The sequence below is a fragment of the Gigantopelta aegis genome, chromosome 9 (genome assembly GCF_016097555.1).
Source record: "Gigantopelta aegis isolate Gae_Host chromosome 9, Gae_host_genome, whole genome shotgun sequence".
NCBI lineage: Eukaryota > Metazoa > Mollusca > Gastropoda > Neomphalida > Peltospiridae > Gigantopelta > Gigantopelta aegis.
This window is the reverse complement of record NC_054707.1, coordinates 26846543-26873618: the sequence shown is the minus strand read 5'-3', so window position 1 is coordinate 26873618 and position 27076 is coordinate 26846543. Positions and strand designations below refer to the sequence as shown.

The window sequence follows — 27076 nt, the reverse complement described above, 5'->3', positions numbered from 1 at the left end:
AATCAAATCCATTTGCGGCAGTAAAATCAGCATTAACATGTTGGAAATTTGAGGGATTCCCCAAGAGCCTCTTTACATATTCATATGCTTCTTCTTGCTGTTTATTTGAATGCAATTACTTTTAAAATACCAATGTTGAATCTTTTTTTGAAGCAAAATGCGTGCTCCTCTACATTTTATGACATAAATGCTGTTTATAAACATTTGTGTGATGTCATGTGTGTGATGTTGACAGGAATGCAGAAGTAAGTAACAGCAACAATGCCAAATTATGAATCTTTGTTATCAAGCACCAGTTGTTGTGATGAGTATTCAGAATAAGGGAAATCAATAATAATGGTTGGTATTATTGTTAATAAAACACTAAAATACAAATCAGCTTGCCCTATAATTATTTAATATTTTTTGTGACTTGAAACACGACAGTAATGACCAAGTTTTGTTTAACACTGCATTCATTCAAAAAAATGATTGTTTCCATGTTTTTAAAAAGGAAATGCATTTATTGAATTAGAATGAAGATAACGATGTTGTATTTGACCATTTGCGGATGTCAATGCTGGTTTTACAGTCACAAATATCTGTTTTATCATCTCCGCTCTGTGTCACCGGTAAAACTTAATTTTCGACTGTAAAACCAGCATTAACATTTGCAAATGGTCAAATACGATTTTCTTAATTTTCTTGCTTAAACTATTAATGTCTGCATATTCATGTGTTTCTGGTCATGCTAATCTTTGTAGTAGCTAAAACTAGATATTACCTCATAATTTGTTGTTACTATGTACAATGTAAAATCCACTTGGACTACTATAAATATCAAATGACCTGGGCCCCGTTCCATGAAAGAATTGTAGCTAAGATTTAATTGTAGTGACTTAAGGTGAGTTTTACAACTGGCACCGTAAACTTTACAGCCGTTCCACAAAGCAACCTTACTGTAGTCGTAAGTGCCCCTTTAATGATTAATATATTCTTTGCAAATAAGTTAAATAATAAATTGGTTACCGACTTTTCGGAACATCTTGGATGTATTCATTGGTATTGGACATCGATGAAGTAACTTTGTCAGTTTATGTGCTAAGCGAAAATTGCCGAATGCATGACATGAGAGTTATCTCCCATATTTTCGTGTGAAGGTCGCATGGTCTAGAATGTTTTTCATGGAACGCCGAGTTTCATAAAAAGGTATTTGGTATGTATTAGATCTATTTTTACACAATAAGTTAGTATCTTTCTTAGAAAATTATCAAATCATCATCTAACTGCCATGGTTGCGATGGTAGGTATTTACGGCGATAGTAGTGCTAAGATAGCTTCGTGGAACGGGTCCCTGGCCCCTTGCTTATTAAACTTTTAAAATTTAGACAAGTCTCTCATAACTTTTTGAGACTTTATTGTTATGGCAACGCTTACAAATTGCATATATGTAAAGTCATTAAAGATTTGAGTCTAGACTCTAAAGTTTTATATGCACTGGCCCAGAAGCAAACAGAAGCCGAGTTACTGCAATAGTTTCAGATGGACTGAAAATCTACATACCAGTATATATTTCTTTATTAAAAAAAAAATCAGTTGAAAAGCTGAAGTATCACAATGACATGTTAGTCTATATCGTACACCCATCAGCAGTATGGCAATTATGTTAGTTGAAAGAACAGCATATCACAGTCATCTAAGTGGGAATGATGTTATTTCTAAAGCCATCTGCAGTATTTCAGTTGCCTTAGTTAAAAAGATAGTATGTTTTGTAAAGCTGTATCTGAGGTATTGCAATCATCTTAGTGACAGCCAGGGAATGAAGTGACAATGACAGAGTACAGACTGCAAACATTGATCAAAGAAAACCATTTACTTCATCACACCGAGTCTTCCGGTTTGATTTCATCGGAGAAACGGTCAGGCCAATAACTTCCATAGTCGTCATTCCTTCTTGATTCGACTTTTTCGAAGTCCTGGAGCTATGCGGATATGCTACAGTCGAGGATAATAAACTAACATCCATTTTCCTGTGCGTGGATGTAACGGATGATGTTGGCTGGGTTGCCTCTATCGACACTGAACTTGATACCGGAGAAGTTGTGGAACTAATTGTAGAAGCTGTTGTTAATACCGACGAAGCTGTGCTCATTACTGTACTGGCTGGCACAGTAGATGACTTTGTTAGCAGTGATGAAGCAGTGTGTGTTGTTGTTGTCGGACTTGCTGTGGGCGTTACACTTACTATTGTTGGCCGTGGTGTCGGTACTACTGTAACCACTGCTGGCTTTGTAGAATTGCAGGAGCTCAGTGCTGATTGCTAAGAGAACCATGGTTAATAAACTACATCACTCTCCAAACATTATCATAAAAACAAGAATTTATTTCCCGTTACTATACACCCATGGGTAAATGGTTTAAAAAGGCGTCTTTTTTATTTGCTCTTAATATGGACAGATAAAAAAAATAAAGGGTAAATTGCAAATTCTGAAAAATGAAGTTTCGATAATATTCAGCTTGTAATTTAAAAAGAACAATCTTAATAAACCAGTACCTAGACAATTAGCAATTTTTTTTTTACAATTTTGTTTACATAAATTATAATTCCTCTTTATTAGCAATCATCTGCATAATTTGTTAAAATAAATGTATGACAAATGATACATCTATGAATTTCAACTGGCAGTACGTAAAGAATGTCAAATTATGTAACAATGCCGTAGCGTTTTGTATTAATATTGATCAAATGGTAACTGTGACATTTAGTCTGCAGAATATGTTGTGCTGAATGTCTGCATTCCTTTAAAACAATTTCACCACAATGTTTAATAACACTACTTTTAGATGATACATTATATATATTTCTTTTTCCAATTTATTTCGAGTTTATGCTAGCACTGGCTCCCACCCAGAATATGTTAACACCGACTTCTCTGTTACTGACCATTAAACACTGTCCTGGACAGACAATGCAAGTAGCTGTGGTGTGCCCAGGACAGCACGCTTGAATCTTGATTACAAGCATAAAAAGAAATTGAAAACAAAATCCTTTAACAGGGCTAAAAATCCTCCGATTCTAAACATTTTCAGAGAAGAACTATCAATAGTGTCCGTATATAGAATTCTGAGGCATATGCTACTAATTGTATATGGATTAAAAAAAACCCCAAAAACCTTACTATTTACTGGAAAGAATAACCAATTTGTCAGTAAAAAAAACCCCCAACTAACAGTTTTTTTAGTTGTTGGTTCCATTTTTTTCTTCATAGTCAGTGGTTTTTAGGTGTCTTACCAGCCCCAAATTTAGCCAGCAAACATTTCGCTAATGTTCGCAAGCTATTTGATTGGTTTCCAATGTGGCCATTTGGTTTACCGTGAACCGCACAAACCAGTCTAGCGGACGTTTTTTCCGCTCGGTCTGGGTGAACGCAAAAAAAGAGCAGGTAATTTAAGGTTAGGAACATAATATCAGTGAACCAACATAGAAATGTTTGATGTATTACTACATTTGGGAAAACTTAATTACTGTCTATTGTTATTATGTAAGAACTGAACAAATATGTTCCTTTCGGTTCTCTTCATTGGCAATTTGGTTCATAGAAATGGGCCAACCACCGCTTGGCTCCAGGCCAGATTTTTGAAATGTTTCACGCTAATCCAAATAGATTTGGATGTTTTATGCTTGCGCAAATCCTGGCACGAATCGGATTCGGAGATTCGTGCAAATTTTTAGCCCTGTTTAAGACATATAATTCAAATAAACTTTGTTTAACAAACTTATTTTACACAGCTGTCTGCTAATACTACATATATGTACATGTATGTATATAACCTGATCAACTATTTTTAACATGCAAATGCTAGTGGTTAGCCATGCAATGTTACAAAGAATTTCACAAACATATAAATCATACATGCATTAACAAATTTGCAAAGTTTCCTATAATGTTTGTTCTGTGAAGACAAAAATGGAACAATATTTTAAAACACTGTAACACAATTTGAATAATAGTACTAACATACTGTCTGAAAATGTGGTTATAATAGTATTAATATACTGTCTGAAAATGGGGTTATGCTCTTTAAGCAGTATATTAAGAAATGTTATCCAACTAACTACTGCATGTAGCATTAGAGAAAACAAAACTATAAAAAAAGCAATATATTTTAATTGAAAGTACAGAAATGTTCACAGGCTTGAATTAAAACCTGTCACATTTCATACAAAGAATATGGACATATCGAAATCTAAAAACAATTATATATGATTAAAAAAGGAACTTAAAATCATTACTTCTTCAGTGAAATTCTCTAATCAATTTTTTTTTTTCAAAGAGGAAAGTTTTTAATCAGCCAAAAATATATTTAAAATAAATTATGATATAAAATCAGCTGCTTATTAACAAAAAATAAATTATTCCAAAGACAGAAAAGAAAATTAAAACCAATTTAGATGAATGTAGTTTTAAATGGACAAAAAGATAGAAACTAAGACAACATAACTACATCCCTGTATAATGAAAATACATGTATATAAAAGTGCAGTCTAACAGGATGGAATAATGGAAAATAAAACTTACGATATGACTACATCCGCGTTTGAGCCACTGCTCTCTTTTCCAATCAAACCCATCAGAACACCGGTTGACGGCATTACACCACTGACAGTTGAACTTTATGTTTTTATGATTCACGCATGTTTTACAGTCCGATACAATGTTGCATGCTGAAAAAAAATAAATAAAAAATTACACTGAATTAAACACATGTACACTTAAAAAACCCACCTTATTATCAACAAGAACAATATCACATTTACCATATTTTTAAATGTTCACTTATCTATGTAATGGGAGGCCAGACTTCAAAGTGTTAACAATAACAATACTTACTTGGCAATGGTGTCAAAATAATGACTGTCCCCTGTTCGATCTGATCTAAACCAAACGACACTCGATGGTATTCATAAATTGTCCGTCGTTTTACTCCTGCAAGAAAACAGGCAAGATGATTAAAGAAAATAAGTTTACAAATAGTTATTTGCATTGCGTGAGACTTAAGTAACCACATATCAACAATTATTATTTATATTGAAACATGCCATGAACCAAGCATGTAAACCATGTCGACAGTGCAGTGGTTAAGCCATCAGACATAAGGTTGCTAGGTACTGGGTTTAAACCTGGCCCTGACTACCATCTAGTAAGTTTTATCAGCATCTAGGAAGGTGAATTGCCACTGCACCAACTTTCTCTCTCACTCACAATTAACCCACTGTCTTGGACAGACAGCCCACATGGATGAGCTGTGTGCCCAGGAAAGTAACTAATTGATACAAACACACAAATTACTTTTTAAAAAACATCCATTTTATCAGGTAATATGCATTTCCACAGAAAAAAAGCCGTGAACTAACCATGTAAGGACAACTATTATTTGTACCAACCATAATTTTTTAGTACTGTGTCAATGTAGAATGCATCAGAGAGACCGATCTTCACTGGGTGGTTCTTTTTGGAGATCGATGCCACCGAGATGGGAAGCTGCAGAACACAACACAGACTTTAAACATGTAATTTAAAGCTAGAATCTTGCCTTACCATTTGTGTGACAGCACAGCACACTCTGTCCGATATACTGAGCCTCCACACATATATCACCATTCACCAATGCTTTCATAAAACATACAAGTCTGTCAACATATTTTTAAAAATTACTCATTAACAACAACCAACTTCACCCACCCTAAAAAGCATCCTACTACTGTATTTGACAAGGTGCCCAACAACTAATTAAGAGTTTAAAGTCTGAACCACATTGTTAACGACTACGATAAATTACTCTCCTACTGACATCGTGAAAAAACCCATTACACTGACATAGATTCCACATACTAAAATGTAACCATGTCACCTATATCGACTTCGCTGACATCTCCTAGAACAAAAAACATGTAATTTGTCACTGTGTGCCATTTTGCTTTTTTATGTAATACTCAAGAGTGGTGGAAGCCTCTGAAGTATGTGACATAATTTATATAACACCATGATGATCGCCAACATCATAACATGCCATGATGTTGTTAGATTACGTATGTCACATCCTTCCACCCGTCTTCGAGAGTATTCTATAAAAAAGCAAAATGGCAGCCTACATGCTTTTTGACCTGGGAGATTTTAATGAAGTCGATATACAATTTGTAGGTGACATGTTTACCATCTAGAATGTGGAATCTATGTCACTGCAATGGTTTTTTCATGATTTGTGTCTGGACAAAATTTTCAGGACATCTAAAGGTAATAAAAGGTAGGAGAGTAATTTATTGTAGTTGTTAACAATGTGGTTCAGACTTTAGGTGGGCCTATTTCCGGACAAACACAGGAACATGTTAAAATGGAAAACACCACATTTTAAGTGAACCTAGATTTGCAAGTATATCCAAAGAGAAACGAAGAATGATGTGTGCCAGTAAAACAAATTAATATGATCTACTCTAAATGGGTAAATAATAAAAACGTGTTTGAGGTGAAACATTATAGTAATTTAGAACTGATATATTTTTTGGAAAGGTTTTCAAATTATATTTTTAAAATAGTTTAAATAGTAAAAAAATACCAGGAATGAATTAACTGAGGTGACATAAATTTTGCATTATAAAAACTATCTATAGCAAGCAATTATGTAATTCTTAACAAATTAGTGAACATAATATATATTAGAATGATAACTGGGAATAACAGATCTACAGTGATCGTAAATAATCAACTTACAGTTTTGTAAAGGAATTTGATTGTACCATCATTCATTAGGACAACTTGAAAATTAAAAGCATCAGCTGAAAGTAAAATTACAATAGCTACAATATGAATATTTAATTAAATGTCCACCAATTGAATCAAATTGTGTTCGTTAATAGTTTGTGTCTGCTCCTGACATTACTACTACTTAAGCACACCGAGTCCACAGAATTAAATGTGCCACAAGAATTTATTACCTACAGCAATTTTAAAATGTTTTTCTTGTCACAAACTGCTCACCTATAGACATTTTGAGTCTGCCTACAGCAAATTTAAATCAGTAACTGCTGCAACAAATAAATATGTAACTTATAAAGCAAACATTATCTCCACAGGTGATGACAATAATTTGTATCCAGTTGTAAAAACTGCCATCAGTAAAACCCTGACCTATGGCAATTTATATCGAAGCTACAGCAACTGCTGTCGGTGCCACTGTTAAGTTTAAGACCTGCGTCTCTCCATCCATTTGTTCCTTATTAACAGTTCATAATACACTTTTAAAAACAATGAATGAATGAATGAATGTTTAACGACACCCCAGCATGAAAAATACATCAGCTATTGGGCGTCAAACTATGGTAATGCAAATAAATAAAGTGATGATCAACATCAATATAAAAATTCAAGGTTTAAACAAAAACAGTGTAAAGAACTGTGCAAAAACACAAATATCACAGAATTTTACGGATACTGAATTTTACTCAAATCTTCAATTTTGTGCTGTATTGGCCATTCTCAAAGAAAATGTTACACCCCTGCACCACGGTGAGGTTACAGCACGCGCAGAGGCTTTTAAAAACAAGACAAATATATGAAGAAATTGAGCTAAAACAAAATAAATACATTCATTCATGTACCTAATTACAAAGAATTTTTGTTAAATTCCATTTCATAATTGGACTGTTAATGTTAGAAAAAGCAAAACATATTTTTTAAAATCCATGCCATTAACATAAAATAACATTCAAATTTAAAACATGCCGTAAGTTCCTTACAATCCGTGACAGAAGTTGGGATTACAAGTCATTACTTATATCCTAAACCAATCATGTAAACTAAACATTTATGTAAACACATACATGTAAATCCAAATGTACTTTTCTTTTTAAATAGTAATGATCAATCTTTAAATAACAACCTGCTTAGTTTAAAAATTCAAAGGAATGTAGCAGATTAGTGTTAAATTGGGCCAATTAAAAAAAAAAAAAATCTGAAAAATTGCCTTTCCATGGTTACTTTACAAATACACATAAAAAAGTATAAATGTAAAGGATTAATCTGCATTTTAGTGAATACATTTTGAACTGTATTTGGTACATGTAAATTCAACTTCAGCTTGTTACAGGCAGATGACAGATTAAATTTGGTCAATTACAAACACCTTGCTAGCAAAGACGGGCAGTCTGCAGGAGCCAAAACCTCATGCAAGAAAACTTCAAACAAGACAGGAATGTTGTCATGCCTTATCAAACACCAAAATAAACAAAACAATAAGAAAAGTTAACTGGTAATTAATACATCAACTGACTTTTTAAAAATTCTGATGTTGCATCCAAGACACAAAATTAACATTGTTAACAAAACACGTAATGAAAGATTCCATGCATGGAACCAGAGTTCTAACAGGCATCGAGTCAACTTCATCCTTCATTGGCAAACAAACTTATACAGCTGTGTCACCAATATTAAAAGTACTTGGTCCTTTTATACAACATTAAAGAATATTTCTAGTTCAGACTATTTTCACCACATCTGGTTATATGAAATTTATTTTTGAGTGAATGATTGTCTACAAATGTGTCCCATCATTCACCCACCCACCCCCCAAAAAAAGATTCTAATCTGACCACGTCATGAGTAAATGCTTATGTTCTTATCCACCATTCCTTGTATTATTACTGTGTGTGTAGCAACTTAACAAAGTCTGCTTAGGAAATAGGGCTTCGTTAAAAAAATTAAGTATTTTTTAAAGTATAATCAGAATTACTATTACAAGTAAGAAACTGTAGGTTTCAAACCAGATGTCAACCCTCGAAATCTGCCATGGCAATCAGTACTGCTGCTGCAAAATAGATCTGCAATAGCAATTTTATTGTTATCAGGTATTTACTTTGTTTTTACATGTATCTGTACTAAATTGCCATTGTAAGATGATATGAATTTTGAGGGCTAAGAAGTACAGTTGGATGTTGTATAAAGGACATGGACTTTTAACGAAGGTCTACAACATCAAAACCTAGTTAGTGGAACCCAGTACTCTTTACTACTGACCTAAAGAATGAGTGACTTCTAAACTTCTAATTAATCTGCCGCAGAGAACTCAATTATAAAATTATATTTAAAAAAGCAGTTAACAAAATTAGTACAACCAACAGGAATTTACCAGACTTGTTACACTTGGTGTTTATTTAACAAGATGTATATATCAGTTTCCTTCACTTTCTCCACTAATACTGAGATATACTTAGTACTGGAAAACAATAAATGGACATGCATGTAAATTCAATGGATATGAAAATAACCCAAACTGCTTATGTAATGTGAAATGCAGCAGCTAATTTTAAAAGATTAATAATTAAAAAAGTTACTTCATGCTGTTATTGTTCTTAGTTTAATAAAGATTTAAACCTGTGAACCACTTGAACAAGTTTGAAAGTAAGCCAAACATTTGCTTTGGTTACTCATTTTTCTGCTTAGAACTAGTGTGTGATAAAACTTTCAAAATGTTGAACCCAGACTAGACTTAATAATTAATAACCAGTCACACTGATCTCGGTGGTTCGGTTGTGTAATGGTCGAGACGTTGGACTTGAGGCAGGTACTGGGTTCATATCCCACCTAAAGCAATGGGGACTTTTCCTTCCAAAACTGGCACTAACCCAGGGTGAGTGAACCAGGCCACTTCACAGGTGTAATTATGCGTGTGTCTCCAAAGTGTACATGTATGACCTCAAGTGAAGGAGGATTATCCTGCAAGCACTGATGGGTCCATGTACTTAAGTTGAGATCATACCAAAATTGCTTGATTGACAGTAAGCATGGAGCACAGCCCTGTCAAGTGGTCCCATACCGAAAGAGCAATTTGTGGTGTCTTTAAAAAACCCCACCTTATCCAGCTTGGAATAAGGGCTAGTAGATTTGGATAACACCTTATTCTAATATGTACCATATAGTGATTGCATATTTATAAAAATGTTTTTTTAAGCAGAATACTTTAATTTTAAAATGAATGCCTTAATTTCATCTCGTAAACATATAAGATAAGAACAATCAATCATGAACGTAGTTCGAAACAAATGTATACTTTTTGAAATGATTTCAAAATACTTAACAATGCAAAAAGAAATAAGGGCACTGTTCTTATTTTCAAAAGAAACATAAAATTAAGCACACAAGACCATTAATTTCCAGACACCAATGCTATTGACTCTCTACATGCCATGCTTGTTGGGGAACCAACTTACATAATGTCCTCTTTCTTTGAGTATCTGTAAATGGCAGTAATTAGTTTGAATGATAGTTGAAAATGTGTAAAAAAAAAAAAAGTCAGATGCTGAAAATGTTGAGATACCAATGTTACAAATGAATCTAAAAACTGACATGAAACACTGTAATGAAGCACAAAATGTCGTATCCACTAAGTCATACATACAAACTACATGTCCATACAAAGCAATATATGTCCCCTACCGGGCCTAAATTTAAGGGACATAACTGTGAAAAATGGGTAAATCGCCATGAAAGTTAAACTTGATCTGTAACAGTACATGATAAAGCCAGGGCTTCTAGAATTTTTACGAAATCCACTAGCCATGGGATCAGTGATTAAAAAAATGTACTAGCCATGATTAAAAATTCACTAGCCCTACTTTACTTAATACAATTTTACTAATAGTAATAATCAGATACGTTACCTAAAGAGATTAAATACACCAATATTGGGGTCGTGGTGGGAGCAGCATATTCATATTTACAAAATAGACTTAAATGCAGCATTTAACTCTTTTTTTTTTTCACTAGCCATCAGGCATGTCAATAGTAGTTATTTACTAGTCCAACATTGAATATCACTATCCATGGGAGTGGGGCTACCATAATCTAGAAGCCCTGTAAAGCTAAATACAAAATTTCATCTCAGTATCTTCAGGTATTGCCATTTTTTTTTTTTTAAATGAGACTGATTTAAAAAAAAAAATCTCCTAAGTTCAAGGGTCATAACTCTGTGACAAATGGGTAAATTGCTATGGATGTCAAAACTGACCTGTAGAATACCACAATAAAGCTACACACAAAATTTCAGCTCAATATTTTAAGGCATTAAAAAGGTCTGCAAAACACATTTTTGTATCTTATATGTTCAAGGGCCATAACTCTGTCTAAAATCAGTAAATCACCATGAAAGTTAAACTTGATTTGTAACTGTATATGATAAAGCTATGCTCAAAATGTCAGCACAATATCTCAAACCATTGTGAAAAAAACCCATCTGGAAAACTTTGTGTGATGAAACCTATAGTCCCCCTGATTGGACTGGTAGGTTAACCCTTTGAACCCAATGTGCCGGTATACCGGCTTGAAGACACGTGTGTCGGAGACCTGACGCGCCGGTATAGCAGCTTCCACGTGGTCTTGTTTTGTTTTGCTCCTCACTTAGCAACGATCAGCCAATCAGCTATTTTTTTTACATCTATTGTATGGCTGACAAATTGAATATTAGAGTTCCGGTTCCTAAAGCTACAGAAAAGTTGATTTTGTTACGTTGGGGCATAAAATGAGTCGTAAATTTAGTACTAGTGAAGTTGTAAAGTTGATCGAAGCTAGTGATGATTCAGGTGAGGACTTAGACAATGACAGCTATGAATATTCAGAAAGTGAATCTGAACATGTTTCAAATGATATGTCTATGAGTACACATTTCATCGCCGACTCGGACGATCCAGACACTGGGAGTCCAGTGTATCCATTCCCGTATGTAATGGGAGGTCAGGGTTCAAAGGGTTAACGTGACCACAACCTCAAAATATTACTCAGAGTAGCATACATTCCCACAATATAAATGTTTCATGCTTCCCAAATCTTAGCATATGTATGCACATACATGTATATAAGAAGATAGAGGAACAAAAATAATCTAAAGCCCATTCAAGGATTAAATATGTTATAAAGATATTTAATAATAATAGCAATCTGAACAATAAATGCCTACTTTAAGGAGTTAAAAGATGACAAAAACTGATTTTAAAATAGCATTAAAAACACAACTAAATTAAAAATAATAATTTCTGAATATACAGTGAAACCTCTTAGGAATTCCCTCAAAACCGGACATTTTACAGTCCCTTTTCAAAAACAGTACATAACTTAACCTCTCTAAACTGGATGCTTCTCAATACTGGACATTTGTATTGGTCCCTAGGGTGTCCTGTTTAGAGGAGTTTTGCTGTAGTACCAAATGTAAACAATTTTGAAAGTAAATATAAATTTTTAAATTATATTTTCTGCAGACAAAAACAAATATTTTTGGAGGTTTGATGTTGATCAAATACTGCAGCTTTAAATGGGTATTTTTATTTCCCATCACTATAAAAATGTTATGAATTAAAATATTTTTGTGTTTCATTTATTAGGTAGGTACATTATGCTTAAATGTGAGGTTCTGGGGTTTTAAAAAATATATATTTCTGATACATTGTCAACAGGTGAAAATAACATTGGACCCCAAAAATACAGAACAATTTTCAGGCCTTGAAAAGTAGATGGTTACAGTGAGTTTTTCATCAAAGAATAAAGACAAGAACAGTTTATTAGTACCACTAAAATGCAAAATTCCAAGAAAACCCACTGATTTTTATCTCCAATTGTTATTAAAAATAAAACCCAAAGTCTTCTGGTGCACAGATTCCAATGACAATATTCTGTAATGTTCTGTATACAAGCAAATGAATTTGAATATCTGCAGAAGTACATGCACTTAAGCACATTCAGTTATTACTGCAGTGTTAGATACCCAACAATGTGGTGTAATCTTTGATTCCATACTGGTTGTAAATAATAAGGAGACTACATGTGCTGCATTCAAATCACACTGTCAACAAAGAGAAGTGAGTTACAAGAGTATCGTAAAAATGTGAGAAAAAAATAAAAAAGAATTAATCAATAGAATAAAGTGCCTGGACTGGGTCAACCTTAACAAAATAGTCTGTGGTAGCTTGAGAAAATCAATGAAGCCATTTTTTTTTTTTCATTTTTGTCCTGTGCATTTTTTGTTACACATTAGTTTTTTTCTTGAAATAAATTTAAGTCATGGAACATTAATTTGATTAAATCACAGAACATTTTATTAGTGATCAAAATATTTTAAGTCACATTTGGTTTACAATATGAGAGAAGAAACAATTTAATTAGCTACAAGATCGTTACCTCTCTCTCTATAAATATATATTTCATATTAACAAACAAATAAAACAATACCACATTCTTCAACGAATTAGTTGTAAAGAAGTGGCTGAAATTAGAAATCACACCATAATTCCATTAATGGGGATTGATCCTACGACCCATTCACCTACTTAAGAGCTCCTGATTACAGCAAAGCAAACTAGTTAAAGCTGACCCAGTTAAAGAGGTAGATCAATGAACTACAGTGAGTGACGTGGAGTGAGGTGATTTAACCATCACCATTATTATGAAATGAATGCTCCAAGTATGTTTAAAATAGTTTTACTAAACATACTTGTGTTCTGATCCTGAAGAAAGACATCTCTCCACTGTACAACAAATCGATCACCTGTAAAAGACATTTCAAAAAAAAAATTATTACTCACTTACTACTTAAATGTCTGAACCAAATTGTTAACAACTACCATAAATTACTCTCCTACCTTTAATTACGTTAGATTCCCCTAAATTTTGTCCAGACAAATCGTGAAAAACCCATTACAGTGACACAGATTGTACATATGAGACTGTAACGATGTCACTGATATCAACCTCGCTGAGATTGTATAGGGCAAAATACATGCACTTTTTCACTGTCTGCCACTTTGCTTTTCTGTAGAATACTCTTCAAGAGGGGTGGAAGACTTCTACGTATCTGACGTAATTAATCTGATGTCATGATGAGTGCGTTATCATATCAATCCACCCTTTTTGAAAAGTATTCCATAAACAAGCAAAATAACAGATGGCAGAAAACTGCATGTATTTTGCTCTATGCAATCTTAGTGAGACTGATATTGGTGACATCATTACAGTCTCGTATGTGGAATCTTGTCACTGTTATGGTTTTTTCAGGATTTGTGTCTGAACAAAATTTTGGCGGAATCTAACAGTAATTAAAGGTAGGAGAGTAATTTGTCATAATTGTTAACAATTTGGTTTGGATTTAGTCACTTATTAGACTGTCAATTGCTGTAGAATTATACTGGAAATAAAGTGATTGTATTAATTTTTGTCTCATTCCTTAATATTTTTGTTGTGTGTCGATATTTTATTCACTGAGGTTGATTTTAGGTTTAAAGTAAAGAAAAAACACATTTTATAAAATGATTGGAAGGCATTTGATTTGAAGTACACTTGCTGCAGTTCAAATATGCAAGTATTTTCCTACAAGTGCTAGACCAAAGAAACATTTGGTCTAGAGTCAGAGATGAAACCAACTTGTCATACATAAGCTATAAAAAGGGGTATGCCTAAGTCAGCCTGCCTAAATCTGATTTTTTTTTACAGATTAAGCTAGCAGTTTTTAACTGAATGAAAACAACTCATTTTGGGTGGGCCTCCCTATAAGATATGTTCCGACTCGGTTGTCTATATTTTAAATCTATTCATTGATATTTTCCATGTTATCGTACGTCTTTTTCTGCATGTTGAAATTATACAATGTTTATTTATTGGCTCTGCTGTTGTCCCAGGTTGAAATTTCCACCACCTATTTCATTAAATGTTTATATTAATTTTACAAAAGAAATAATTTGTCATGATTAATCCAATTAAAAAACAAAAAAATAATAATTCTGAAGCACTGGCAAAAGAAACTTACATAGCCATGTGTATTTGTTTACACTGTCAATAGAGATAGTTCCATAATTTAATTTATATCTATTTGCAACGTTATCAAATCGGAAAGTATGTGATCTGTTATTTTATTGGATACGCTATCTATTATATGATAAATACCTATAACTCGCATTTTACACTTTCTCATAGCAAGACAAAAACGAATGATTGATGAAAACGCTGCGTAAAAATAGTGTTACCAAAATCATCATAAAAGATATCAGATGCTTTCCCCATGGTAGTATCGAAGTTTGCCATCAGTGGTGCAATATACTGTGTTGCTGTCAGCCACTGATGTAGAAATGGACTGGCATAGATAAAACCTGCAAGTGGAAAAATAAAAATAATGTTCAATAGTAATTTTATCAAAACAGTTGATAGAAACAATAGCAATTTGCATGTATAAGATTAGCAATTATAACAAAAATGTTTTTAAAAGTTTAACAATTACTTGTTTTTCCAATTCAGTTTAAGACTCTGTCATTATAAATATCACTACATTAACAGCTAGATATACAGACATGTACCATAAACTGCTGAAAGTCATATATGACTTAGGGTGTCAATCACAATTACAAAAAAAAAAAAAAAAAAAAATATTGTATACTTTTAAGAAGGTGTCTTTGCACATCTAAAACTGTTGATAAAAAAAAAAAAAAATTGGTTTTAAGTTATTCAAGACAAGTGTCTCTTTTTACATTTATGTTTGGTCTTCTCTGAATAATATTAATATTAATGTTAAATGTCAGTCATTCTGTGGTTTAGAAAAAGACTAATTTGGGGAATTGAGATATAAATCAATTGTGGACTTTCAAACTCAAGACCCAAACTGCATGCACTTTGCATGGTGTTGAACAATTCTAGATTCAAAATGAACACCCAACTATTAATAAAGTTTCAATGACCTAAACTTACATTTTTGTAAATGCGAAACTTTAACGCAAAAGTTGATGCTTCAGAAAAGCAGTATCTTTACTTTGCCTCTTTATTTCTCTCTCTCTCTCTCTCTCTCTCTCTCTCTCTCTCTGTGTGTGTGTGTGTGTGTGTGTGTGTGTGTGTGTGATTTATACGTCTGTTTTGTTTACCCTGTGTTTATAACAATAACTGCTGATGGCAATCTGTTAAAAACATGGATCTCACTTTACATTCATGTGTGTTCCAGAACTGATCATAAGGCAGTGGGTGGAAGACACACTTCTAACTCATTAAGTTGTATTTATTTTTCCAGTGTTCCAGTTACTGTTAATATTTTCTAGCCATAAACACTACAAATGTTCATTGTGATCCTTGGGGAAAATATAAGGCATTATGTTGCATTATAGCTACATGTAAAAGCTACATGCTGAATATAAAGATTATGGTTTACAAATATAACAATACTTGTATATAGATTAAGTCTGGTATAACCTTCTACTCTTGACTTCTAGTGTTTTGGGCGCTATATGTAGATCATATAAACATGACATTTTCCTTGGTGGTACAATTTGATAAAGTGACCAGATGATTTGTCAATAAAAATAAATAGTTTTTGAAACATACCCTAGAAATCATCAGTAGCTATTATTCAATACCCTTATGAAAAAGACAAAGGAATCCAAAGCACCAATATCTTAGGTTTATGACATTTTTACATGATTTTGTATACGTATCTATGTATATACAATATAGGACTCAACAAAATTCCTTCATATTTTTCCAGATTCCATTACACCCAAATAAAATTCCCTGTATTTTCCCTGAATCGGACCAAAATTTCAAATTCCCTGAATTTTCCCTGCAGGGAATTTTTAAAAACCATTTTCCCCTGTTTTCCCTGTCCCTTGGGTATCGTGATATAGTAGAAACTGGCTGAAACTAATAATATAGGAACCCATACAACTGCTTTTATTTCAAACTCTAGAAATACATGTATATCTCATCTAAAAGAAAAATAATTGAAAATATTACAGGACTGCACTTGTACTAATTAGAAACACTTACCACCTGTCGCCACGGTAACTTTTGTTATATTGTGGCCGTAAAATCGAAATTTAAAGCTGAGTGGAATGGTCTGTAAAGAAAATATAAATCTCATTAGTGATTGAAGTGGTTTGTTTTACACTAGACACCCCCAAAGTGTTTAACACAGCACACTGTGTGCAACCTTTACAGTAATTACATGTGATGTCAGTGTGCTGAAGCAGTAACATCAGAAGAATGTCATGTTTTGATGCAATAAACAACTGAAAACGTTCTTATACTGAAAAACAAATTCTGTTATTAATATTATGGCAATGATCAAAAACTGTTTATAAGAGGAAATGGCAAGTTGCACAGTAAATTATAGCCACAAATTCTAATCAATATTAAAACAAAGACCAACAAAAAATTGTATTACAGTGACAATGATTCACAGTTTGCAACAGGAAATAGCAAGTTTTGCACAGCAAAATACAATCATAATTGTAACAATAATAAACAGTCTATTGTGTTCCAAATATCCTCAAGTAATCAATAGTCGCGCACATAAGAACAAACAGTAACGTCAACATGTGTAACTGAAAAGCAATAAAATAAATAGTATTGACGTAACTAGTTGGTCAAGTTCTGTGCATAACAGTTATTAATATCTACTGCTGAATTCATTTGCCGAAGAAAGTTTTTAAATAGAACCCACTTTTGGCATACTACGTAAAACGTAACAAATAATGTTCAGCAATTTTTGTCTCTGGAACCTTGTACTTGGTTTTAGAGAAAAATAAATTTTCCTTGATGAAAAAAACAAATGATGTAAATCACTTATTAAAAATTGAAAATGTTTTTTATATTAGACATATTCAACAGACCAGAAATTGTTGTTTTTTTCATTTGTTCATAAATGTGACGTCATTGGTTTGCACATGTTCATGAACTTTAGAAAAAAATGTGGCATGTGTAACTATTGCTTACATTCCATGATATACAAAACAAATATTAAATTTTTATTTTAGATGTGAGTGTTGTAAATGTGGATCAAGTAAAATGCATGAATAACACCCACATTTATCATAAATTATTATACTCACATGAATTTGTTTTAGAAAGTTACATGTGACAAAGATAATAATTTGATCCTCCTATCTCAGACACTCACTAAACGATACTTTTATTTTTATTTTCTAATTCATGAATGTAATGTTCACATTAAGACAAATACATATCAGCAGCTATTACACACATGTGCTTAGCCCATGCTACAAAACAAACCTACTGCTACATGTTCCTGTCAAGAATAATGTAATTTAGTGGTAGAGCTTTCACCTATGGTGCAATGGCTCCTTAGTTGATTGGCCCATCTCAACTAGTGTTCCATGACTGGTACGGAAAAGTACATATATAAAAGATTACTTGCTCTTTTCAGTAATAGTAGCTTATGTGCCAATCTTGGGTTTTGTTAAATAATCCTTTTCTTTCTTCTTATTATCAGTGTTTCATTCAAATGCCAGTTTGCCAAGAAAAGGAATATGAATTACATGCATTCTGGTTTATAACCAAAAGGGCATAAAAACATAAATATGCACATGCACAAACCTAACCTCCCTCCCCCCACACACCAATTCTTAACAATCTTTAAAACTGCTCCAAATCCTCAATACAAATGTATGATTTTGGGCCTCAGATGCAAAAACAAAAATCATGTATGCCATCCAGTTTCCTGGAACATACATGTATGTATGTATGTATGTATGTATGTATGTATGTATGTATGTACCCAAGCATTTGACATATGCCTTTGCACTAGCCATTATGTTCCTAATTCCCACTCTTCCTTCCAATATCCTTCCTAAAGACCAACACCGTAGATACATCAAACTAGTTATCAATAGTCCTCTGGGGAAATATTGGCTTTCCAAGGTTGCAGATCCTAACAATCCAAATTAACAAGAACGCAGTGTTCGATACATTTTAGAGTTCTTCAAAGATGAAAGAAGACATGTATCACCACATATACGAACGTAAGGCTTAAATATTGATTAACAGCAAACACTATGTACATTTAGCTTCGGGTCTTATACATGTATGGCTTCAGACCAGTCTGTGTCAACTATGTTTCTCTATAAAATCCACTAGCCATAGGATTAGTTATTTTCAAAATTCACTAGCCAACGTAACACGAGGCCCAGAGGTCATCTGAGTATATTCACAAATTTATTTTTTCTATCTGTCATTGCTTGGCATTTTCATGTCTTAGTTTTTCCCCCTTTTGGGTCCCACCCCTCAGGGGGAATGTCAGAATGAGCAAATACACAATTTTGTTTCTCCATGGGCCAAATTTGGTTTTTCTGTATAACTTCACCCCTTAATGAGGTACAGTTATGCAAAGCTTTGTATATTCAATTTGATTCCATATCTTCCCGAAGCTTTGATTCTTGCGGATTCAAAATTCCAAATATTGTGAAATACTGACAATCGAACAAACTACATGTATCTGGCTGGCGGTCAGTGTCAATAAACAATCAGTAAACGATAGCCTACACAAAATGTAAACTTGCATTAATGATTTCCCTAGAAATTTGGCAAGGCATGGTAGACCAAACACTAATGGGGCATTTTCACCATTTTCGGGGCACTTGTTTTTCATAAAAAATACACAAAAATTAATTGAAATAAACATTAATATAATTTATGTGCTTGCGTTAATAAATGAATGGCAAAAGATATAAAAGGCATATTTTATTAATTAATAATACCTTTTTAGGTGTTTTATAAAGGCAATTTTAGAATTAATTATTGATAAAGGCTTGTTTATCTCAGGGCAGCATGGTGCTGATTAAGACAAGATGGTGCTAGACTATTGAGGCATGGTGCTGCACCATGCTAAAACAAGCTAGGGAAAACACTATGCATTCTCTGTCAGTCTGTGGATTTGATGATCACTGACAGGCCACTATATGTTTTACCAAAAACATTCAAGTATGCCACATAATTAAAAAGAAAATCAATAATTTTGGTTAGCAATGAACAGTGCTTGATGTAACGATTATATTTTTGACTTTTCGAGGATTATATTTCTGAGCTAAGTCAAGAATATCCATTCGTGTTAAGTGTTGATTTTCTATTGGTGATCAATGATAATTTTCAAACGTTTATTTTAGTTGTTTTGTGATCTAACTGAAACTCAATTCGAGAATAACTAACTAGCTACAAGGAATTACAAATTATCTGTCCCGAGTGAATAAACATTGTAAAGCCAAGCCTTTGGCAAGTCTTTTCACAACATTTATTCATGAGGGACAGATAATTCTTAACTTCTTGTGGCGAGTTGGTTATTCTCTTTATTACCAATTGTCACTTTTAATTGATTTTTAAGATAAATATTCCTTTGCTGTCTACAACAAAGCCATTATCCATTACGTCATATAAACTTATGCGCATTACATGACACAATGTAAGTGACGTCATGACATAACAATGTTCTTTTAAAGCCAAATGTTTATAATACAAAATAATATAACTGTGGTTGCATTAGAAAATAAGAATTTTTCTATGCTACTAAAGCTGTTTCGTATGAAAATATACCATTTCATGAAATAAATTAGTAAAACATTTCTCTAAATATTTGTAGATCGTATGACATACATGTACATGTGTAATCTGATTCACGAATGGAAACACTAAATATGAATGAAAGTGAAGTTCTAGCTGTGGCAAATAACTAACCAAAGTTCTTTAGCCAACCAATCAGTGATTATAGAAGCCAAAATATGAAAATATTACCCCATATATATGAGCCCATATGGTTAACAAGGAATTCTCTTGTGGTATAGTTCAATTATTCAACCCATGTACATATTAGAATGGGTTTTCCAGCTACACGGCAGTGTATTATTCAAATTCTTGTTGACTGCAATTGAATAGCTAGTTGAAATGAGACAGTACATGCATTGAAAACTTGAATTGAAAGACAATCATGATTATTTATTGAGATAACACTAATTTTGAATCATTAGTCCTAAATCAAATTACGAACGACAAGATATCTTCTGTTGAATTTGGAACACTATGCCGAGATGTATGCTACTAGTAACCTCCAAATCTCTGAAATCTCTTTGCAACCAATGCAGTGAATATTTATATGTTGTTTCTAATTTCCCTTCCTGAGCTGAATATTCCTTTACAAACTGCATCCGATATGACACTTGATGAATCAGTTTCCACAAGATATTAGAGATTTCAAATTTGATTCAATTCGAACATTTTTTAATATTCAATTTAAAATTCAATAGATCAGAAATATGAGATTCGCAGGGCCCTATCCCAGGGAATCTGACATTAATGACATTCACAAATTAGATAAACTATCTATTGATTATAAATTTATGAAGACTATAGTATTCGGCTATAGCCTTTCTGGAAATAGAGAAAATATTTTTAAAAATTGGGTTAATTTTCTCCTTTTGGGCCCCACCCAGTCAAGTTCATGCACTTGTTTTTCCATGTGCCAATCAAATTTGCAACAAAATTTGGTAGAAGTTTGAGAAGATTTTTTGCTTAATTTTTCTCTTTTGGGCCCCGATTCCTCATGTGTCAGAGTGGTCAGAACAACCAAATTCATTCATTTGTTTCTCCATATGCCAAAGAAAGAGGTTTCCCTGAAAATTTGGTTGAAATTGTTAAGTGGTTTTGGAGTAGAAGTTGGAAGAAATTAGTTTAAATGCATTTTTCTATTACAACTGCATTAAACTTCACCCCACCTCAGGGACAAATGGGGCACCCAACATTAATGACATTAACCAATTAGATAATACTGATCTTTAAATATACAGGCAAACCTGTTCTAGCGGCCACCTATAATCAGCGGTCATCTGCCTTAAGCAGCCATTTTTTCCCCCTCCCAAACGATTTATAATGTAAATGCACCTGTAATAAGTGGTCACCTGTCTAACGCAGCCAACAGCCACCTAAATCGGATATTTTAACAACAGCAATAAGGTGCAGTAAATAACCGATCTTCACACCTTCAGGAATACTAGTACCCATTCAGTCCCGAATCTCTACTGTGTAGCAAGAATCCAGGACATTTGCCCCCCAGGACATTTGCCCCCCAGTCCAAAAATGGATAGGTGGACATTTGCCCCCCAGTAGAAATGTTGGCTAGGACATTTGCCCCCCAGTAGAAATGTTGGCTAGGACATTTGCCCCCCAGTATAAAAATTGGTTTAATTAACAACTTAAATTACTAACCCTAACCCTAACCCATACCCATGTGCTTTCTAATGTGCTTTTTCAACATGTGCTCAAAATGAAAATAAAGTTGTTCACAATATTTAGTGTTTTTGTTTCATTTTATCAATATAGTAGGTATCAACTGGGGGGCAAATGTCCTAGCCAACATTTCTACTGGGGGGCAAATGTCCTAGCCATCATTTTGACTGGGGGCAAATGTCCACCTATCCATTTTTGGACTGGGGGGCAAATGTCCGTATTCCGTGTAGCAATTAAGAAAGTATGATTCTGCAATGCATCTAATTGCCTCTGGGCAGGCTACACTTGACATTTGTAGATTCACTTACTATGACAATACACAGCATGAAGTAGGAATTAAATAATTAAATTGAAAAAGGGATTTAATACATTCCATTTGCATTTTTTTTAAAGAAGACAACATGTCAAAAGTTGCTTTATAGTCAACTGTGAAGCACACGTCCACTGATTAGAAGTACAGATGGTAAAACAAGAAACAACAACAAATGTTTTAAACACTATATATGTGTCAACCTGTAATCAGTGGTCACCTGTCTTAAGTGGCTACTTTTATCTACTCCTTTGTGTGATCGCTTAAGACAGGTCTGACTGTATATATAAAAAGACTATTCAATTATGGGAGTAGAGAAAAAGAATTTTTTAATTGGCTTAATTGGCTTAATTTTGGGCCCTGCTCTCAGGCTCTTGGGGTGAGGGGGCAGAATCATCAAATTTACTCCTTTATTTGAAGCTTCCCACAAAATGTGGCTGGAATTGGTACGGTAGTTTTGGACATAACCCAGTGATAAAGACCTTGCTTGATGTGTGGTTGGTCTAGGATCGATGGTGGGCTATTTTAAAAACAACCCAAATCTGAACAAAAAACGTTATAATTTTACCTGAAAATTATACCAGAGATCCATGGGGGTCACATCACCTCCCTAGAGAGGTCCAGGAGCAATGTCCTTGTGGAGTTTAGGAGCCAAAGCCCCTGATGCTATTGCTTTTTTGTATTTTAAAAGCACTAAAATGACTGTTCCACTGAATGTTACCTCGATGTATGTAGTTTTGTCATTTTCTCAAAATATCTTATGTAACTGTATTAAATTTTTTTTACTAGCCATAGGGCATTGTAATAATACACCATAACTATTTACTAGATGGACTGTAAAAAGATGCTACCTATGGGCATTCTAGAAGTCCTGCTCAAGCAGCCATCTACACATTACAGAGGTGCATCAAAACTTAATACTTAATGCAGGCCAGTCTGTATTCTATGGCAGTAAAGGATTAGATAATAAATAGTTAAAAGTCTATTTACTCGAGGTGCCCATTTGAGGTTTGACTGTAAATGCAATTTAATCTTGGTTTAATATTTATAACCAGTCATTGTGAGTAGTGGACATATTACAAAACATTATTTATTAATTGTGCAAACATTGTGCATATAGACTACTCAAAATAAATTAAGGCACTAAACATTTTCACTTACTTAATTTTATTGAAAATGTTTTAATATAAACTTTATATTTTATATATATTTCAAAAAATGGTATTGGACAGAGACAGAAAAACAAGACAATGCATGATGTACATGTATTTATCATATATGTTATATTTTCAGTGCAATCAAAGTATGTGATATTTTTCAGATAACTTTGCAAATTAGATGTAAATTAATTGAGGTCACGTCACTAGGTTTATTGACATTTAAGCAAACATACCAGGGTGGCACTCCATAATTGACGTATGCATTCATAGTCATCAAATAAAAACATTTCAATAGCAATTTTACACTGAAAGTATCCAGCGTTCAGAAAACAAAAAACACTATGCACTATTTATTTTGGTGTAAGGACATCCAAAATGATGTAATTTCCATTCAAAAAGACACCATGCCACATATTCTTACATCATTTGAATATCAAGTAATGGTAGACTGGAATTAAAAGTTGCGTGTACAGTTTACAAAAATATGTTGTATTAAGCTTGAGATTATATGATAAAGAGATTATTACCCTTGTGTGTTTCGGTATTGTCAATATCATATATTAGGAATAAAAATAACGTATTATGGGAGCCAGAGGCTCACATAATACAATTTTTATTCCTAATACATGATATTGACGATACCGAAAAACACTCTGGTAATACCCACCCTCTCTTTCTCTCTCTCCATATATATATTATTAAAAGTTGCGTGTACAGTTTACAAAAATATGTTGTATTAAGCTTGAGATTATATGATAAAGAGATTATTACCCTTGTGTGTTTCGGTATTGTCAATATCATATATTAGGAATAAAAATAACGTATTATGGGAGCCAGAGGCTCGCATAATACAATTTTTATTCCTAATACATGATATTGACGATACCGAAAAACACTTTGGTAATACCCACCCTCTCTTTCTCTCTCTCCATATATATATTATTAAAAGTTGCGTGTACAGTTTACAAAAATATGTTGTATTAAGCTTGAGATTATATGATAAAGAGATTATTACCCTTGTGTGTTTCGGTATTGTCAATATCATATATTAGGAATAAAAATAACGTATTATGGGAGCCAGAGGCTCGCATAATACAATTTTTATTCCTAATACATGATATTGACGATACCGAAAAACACTCTGGTAATACCCACCCTCTCTTTCTCTCTCTCCATATATATATTATTTGGAAGTGATAAGATTACAGTTTATTACTAGCCATGGATTTAAAAACATAATTAAATAATGTTCAGCTGTACTGTAGTCTCACACAGGTTCCATCTATATGAGTCATACTAGCTTTACTACCACAGGAAAGTAAGGATACGCTGTATAAAAGGTTGCTATTAGTATTACATCATTTACTTTGCAGCCTTTGGTACATACATATAGTTTTGTTTACTTTTCAGTATAGTGAAGCAAAGCACATTAAAATGGACTGCATATCCTAAATAGTATGGTTGAGCATGCTGAATGGGAACAGGAGGTTTTAAAAACATTATTTCCATTTTACATGTAGATCGTAAACATGGTGTCCTCAAATTGTTTTAATAAGTATAGATGTATGCAGTTTATGGCACACTGCCAGCACGGTATGTTTATATCCAAGGTGACTATTGATCAATACCCGACAACCGTAACATGTATACATGTGTGAGCTCATTAATAACTACTGGGAGTTGATATTGATTTTCAATGAATGACATGACATTGTTGTTTAGTCGCTAAAAACAAAAAACGCACAAGATAAATGAAAACAAAGAAGGAATCAAGTGGCAACACACTCTGTAAAGCAACAGATATTCATATTAACATAACACGGAGACATCTACAGTATTTGCATATAAATGGCAAAGTACTAGTGTGACACATGACACTAAATATAAAACGTGAACAACTGATAAAGCTGTGTGGCTGTCACGATTAATTCACTCATGTGTATCAATATCATAATCAGTTATTTTTAAACATACCAAGGGTTGTTCCAGATTTCATCAGAAGCAGTGGGCGGGAGGTAATGTTTTAGTTATACACGTACATTGTATACCTATCACCCACAAAATGAAATTTACTTTAAAATCACAATATGTATACCATACATACTTTAGTAAAAACCTACACAGCAGACATAAAATAATAATTATAGTGTCTCCCACCTACTGCCTTATGATCAGTTCTGGAACACACCTGAATGTAAAATTGGATCCATGTTTTTAACAGATTGCCATCAGCAGTTATTGTTATAAACACAGGGTAAACAAAACAGACATATAAATCTCACACACACACACACACACACACACACACACACACACACACACACACACACACACACACACACACAACACACACACACACACAGAGAGAGAGAGAGAGAGAGAGAGAGAGAGAGAGAGAGAGAGAGAGAGAGAGAGAGAGAGAGAGAGAGAGAGAGAGAGAGAGAGAGAGAGAGACAGAGAGACAGACAGGACAGACACAGACACACAGACATACAGACAGACAGACAGACACACGCACTATTCATTATACAGTAATCAGTATTCGAGATTAACGGTATCCCAGTATCCCGGGGATACCAGAATTTAATTTTGGATACCAGACTTCAAGAACCCAGTATCCCACCGGGATACCATATAAGGTTCTTGGTTTTATTAATCCTGCATTTTTATTTTTTGCTGAAACAGTGAAAGTCGTCATTTACTGGTGAAGTTAAGTAACAGTATTTTTGAGCTCTTACTCAGTCTAATGCTATGCCGTAACAATATCTCCCCCAACTCGTACTCAGTCTAATGCTAGGAACCGCTAAATCGCTATTGTTCTTGTTGGATGTTTCCTCCCTTCAAATTTTATTCGAGATATTGATCGATTCCACATCTGCAGAAAATTGATATAGGTAGGTTTATCGTTAGTAATGTCAGAAACACTTATTGATTACTGCTAAATATTAATTTATGTCAATAGTACGCAAAAATAGATGCAGCAACTATTTTTGCCAATTCCGTTTGATTGCGAATTTCACGAATTCTGCGATTTTGATTGCGGTGTAGCAATAGATTGGGAACGAGAACGGTGTCGTCCAAATTTGGTATGATGTTATTTATGAATTTCATTTAAGTGGGATACTAAATTATCAGGTGGGATACCAGCTTTTGAATTGTTAGTATCCAACTGGGATACTGCCCAAAACTTTTAATCTCGAACACTGGTAATGTACATTGAATGAAAACCAGGCCTCTGAGATTTGTCTTTAACATATAAAAATGTAGTGCGTCATGTAGTGCGCGTAAGATTATATGACGTAATTAATGGCTGATAGCTTTGTTGTAGACTGCAGAGGAATTTTTACATTAAAAATCAGTTAAAACTGACAATGAGTAAAAAGAGAATAACCAACTCACTACGAGGAGTTACAAATTATATGTCACTCGTGAATGAATGTTGTAAAACCCTTGCCAAAGGCTCAGGTTTACAACTTTCATTCACTCGGGACAGATAATTTGTAATTCCTTATGTAGCTCGTTAGTTAAGCTCTAAGTAATCTATT

The 27076-nt window shown here is 33.5% G+C and overlaps 1 protein-coding gene across 3 annotated transcripts in view; it reads right to left on the bottom strand.

Moving 5' to 3' along the window:
* Nucleotides 1-27076, bottom strand: part of LOC121380547 (plexin domain-containing protein 2-like) — a 69061-nt gene that overhangs the window by 23274 nt on the left and 18711 nt on the right. Inside the window, exons 4-12 of one of the 3 annotated variants that reach the window (XM_041509403.1) lie at nucleotides 16818-16887; nucleotides 15038-15160; nucleotides 13513-13566; nucleotides 10244-10267; nucleotides 6750-6814; nucleotides 5426-5522; nucleotides 4872-4967; nucleotides 4560-4705; nucleotides 1856-2299 (exon numbers count right to left, since the gene is read on the bottom strand). In XM_041509403.1, the coding sequence (XP_041365337.1) occupies nucleotides 1856-2299; nucleotides 4560-4705; nucleotides 4872-4967; nucleotides 5426-5522; nucleotides 6750-6814; nucleotides 10244-10267; nucleotides 13513-13566; nucleotides 15038-15160; nucleotides 16818-16887 (1119 nt within the window). The remainder of the gene's footprint in view (nucleotides 1-1855; nucleotides 2300-4559; nucleotides 4706-4871; nucleotides 4968-5425; nucleotides 5523-6749; nucleotides 6815-10243; nucleotides 10268-13512; nucleotides 13567-15037; nucleotides 15161-16817; nucleotides 16888-27076) is intronic. The other 2 variants (XM_041509405.1, XM_041509404.1) reach the window with 2 other exon arrangements.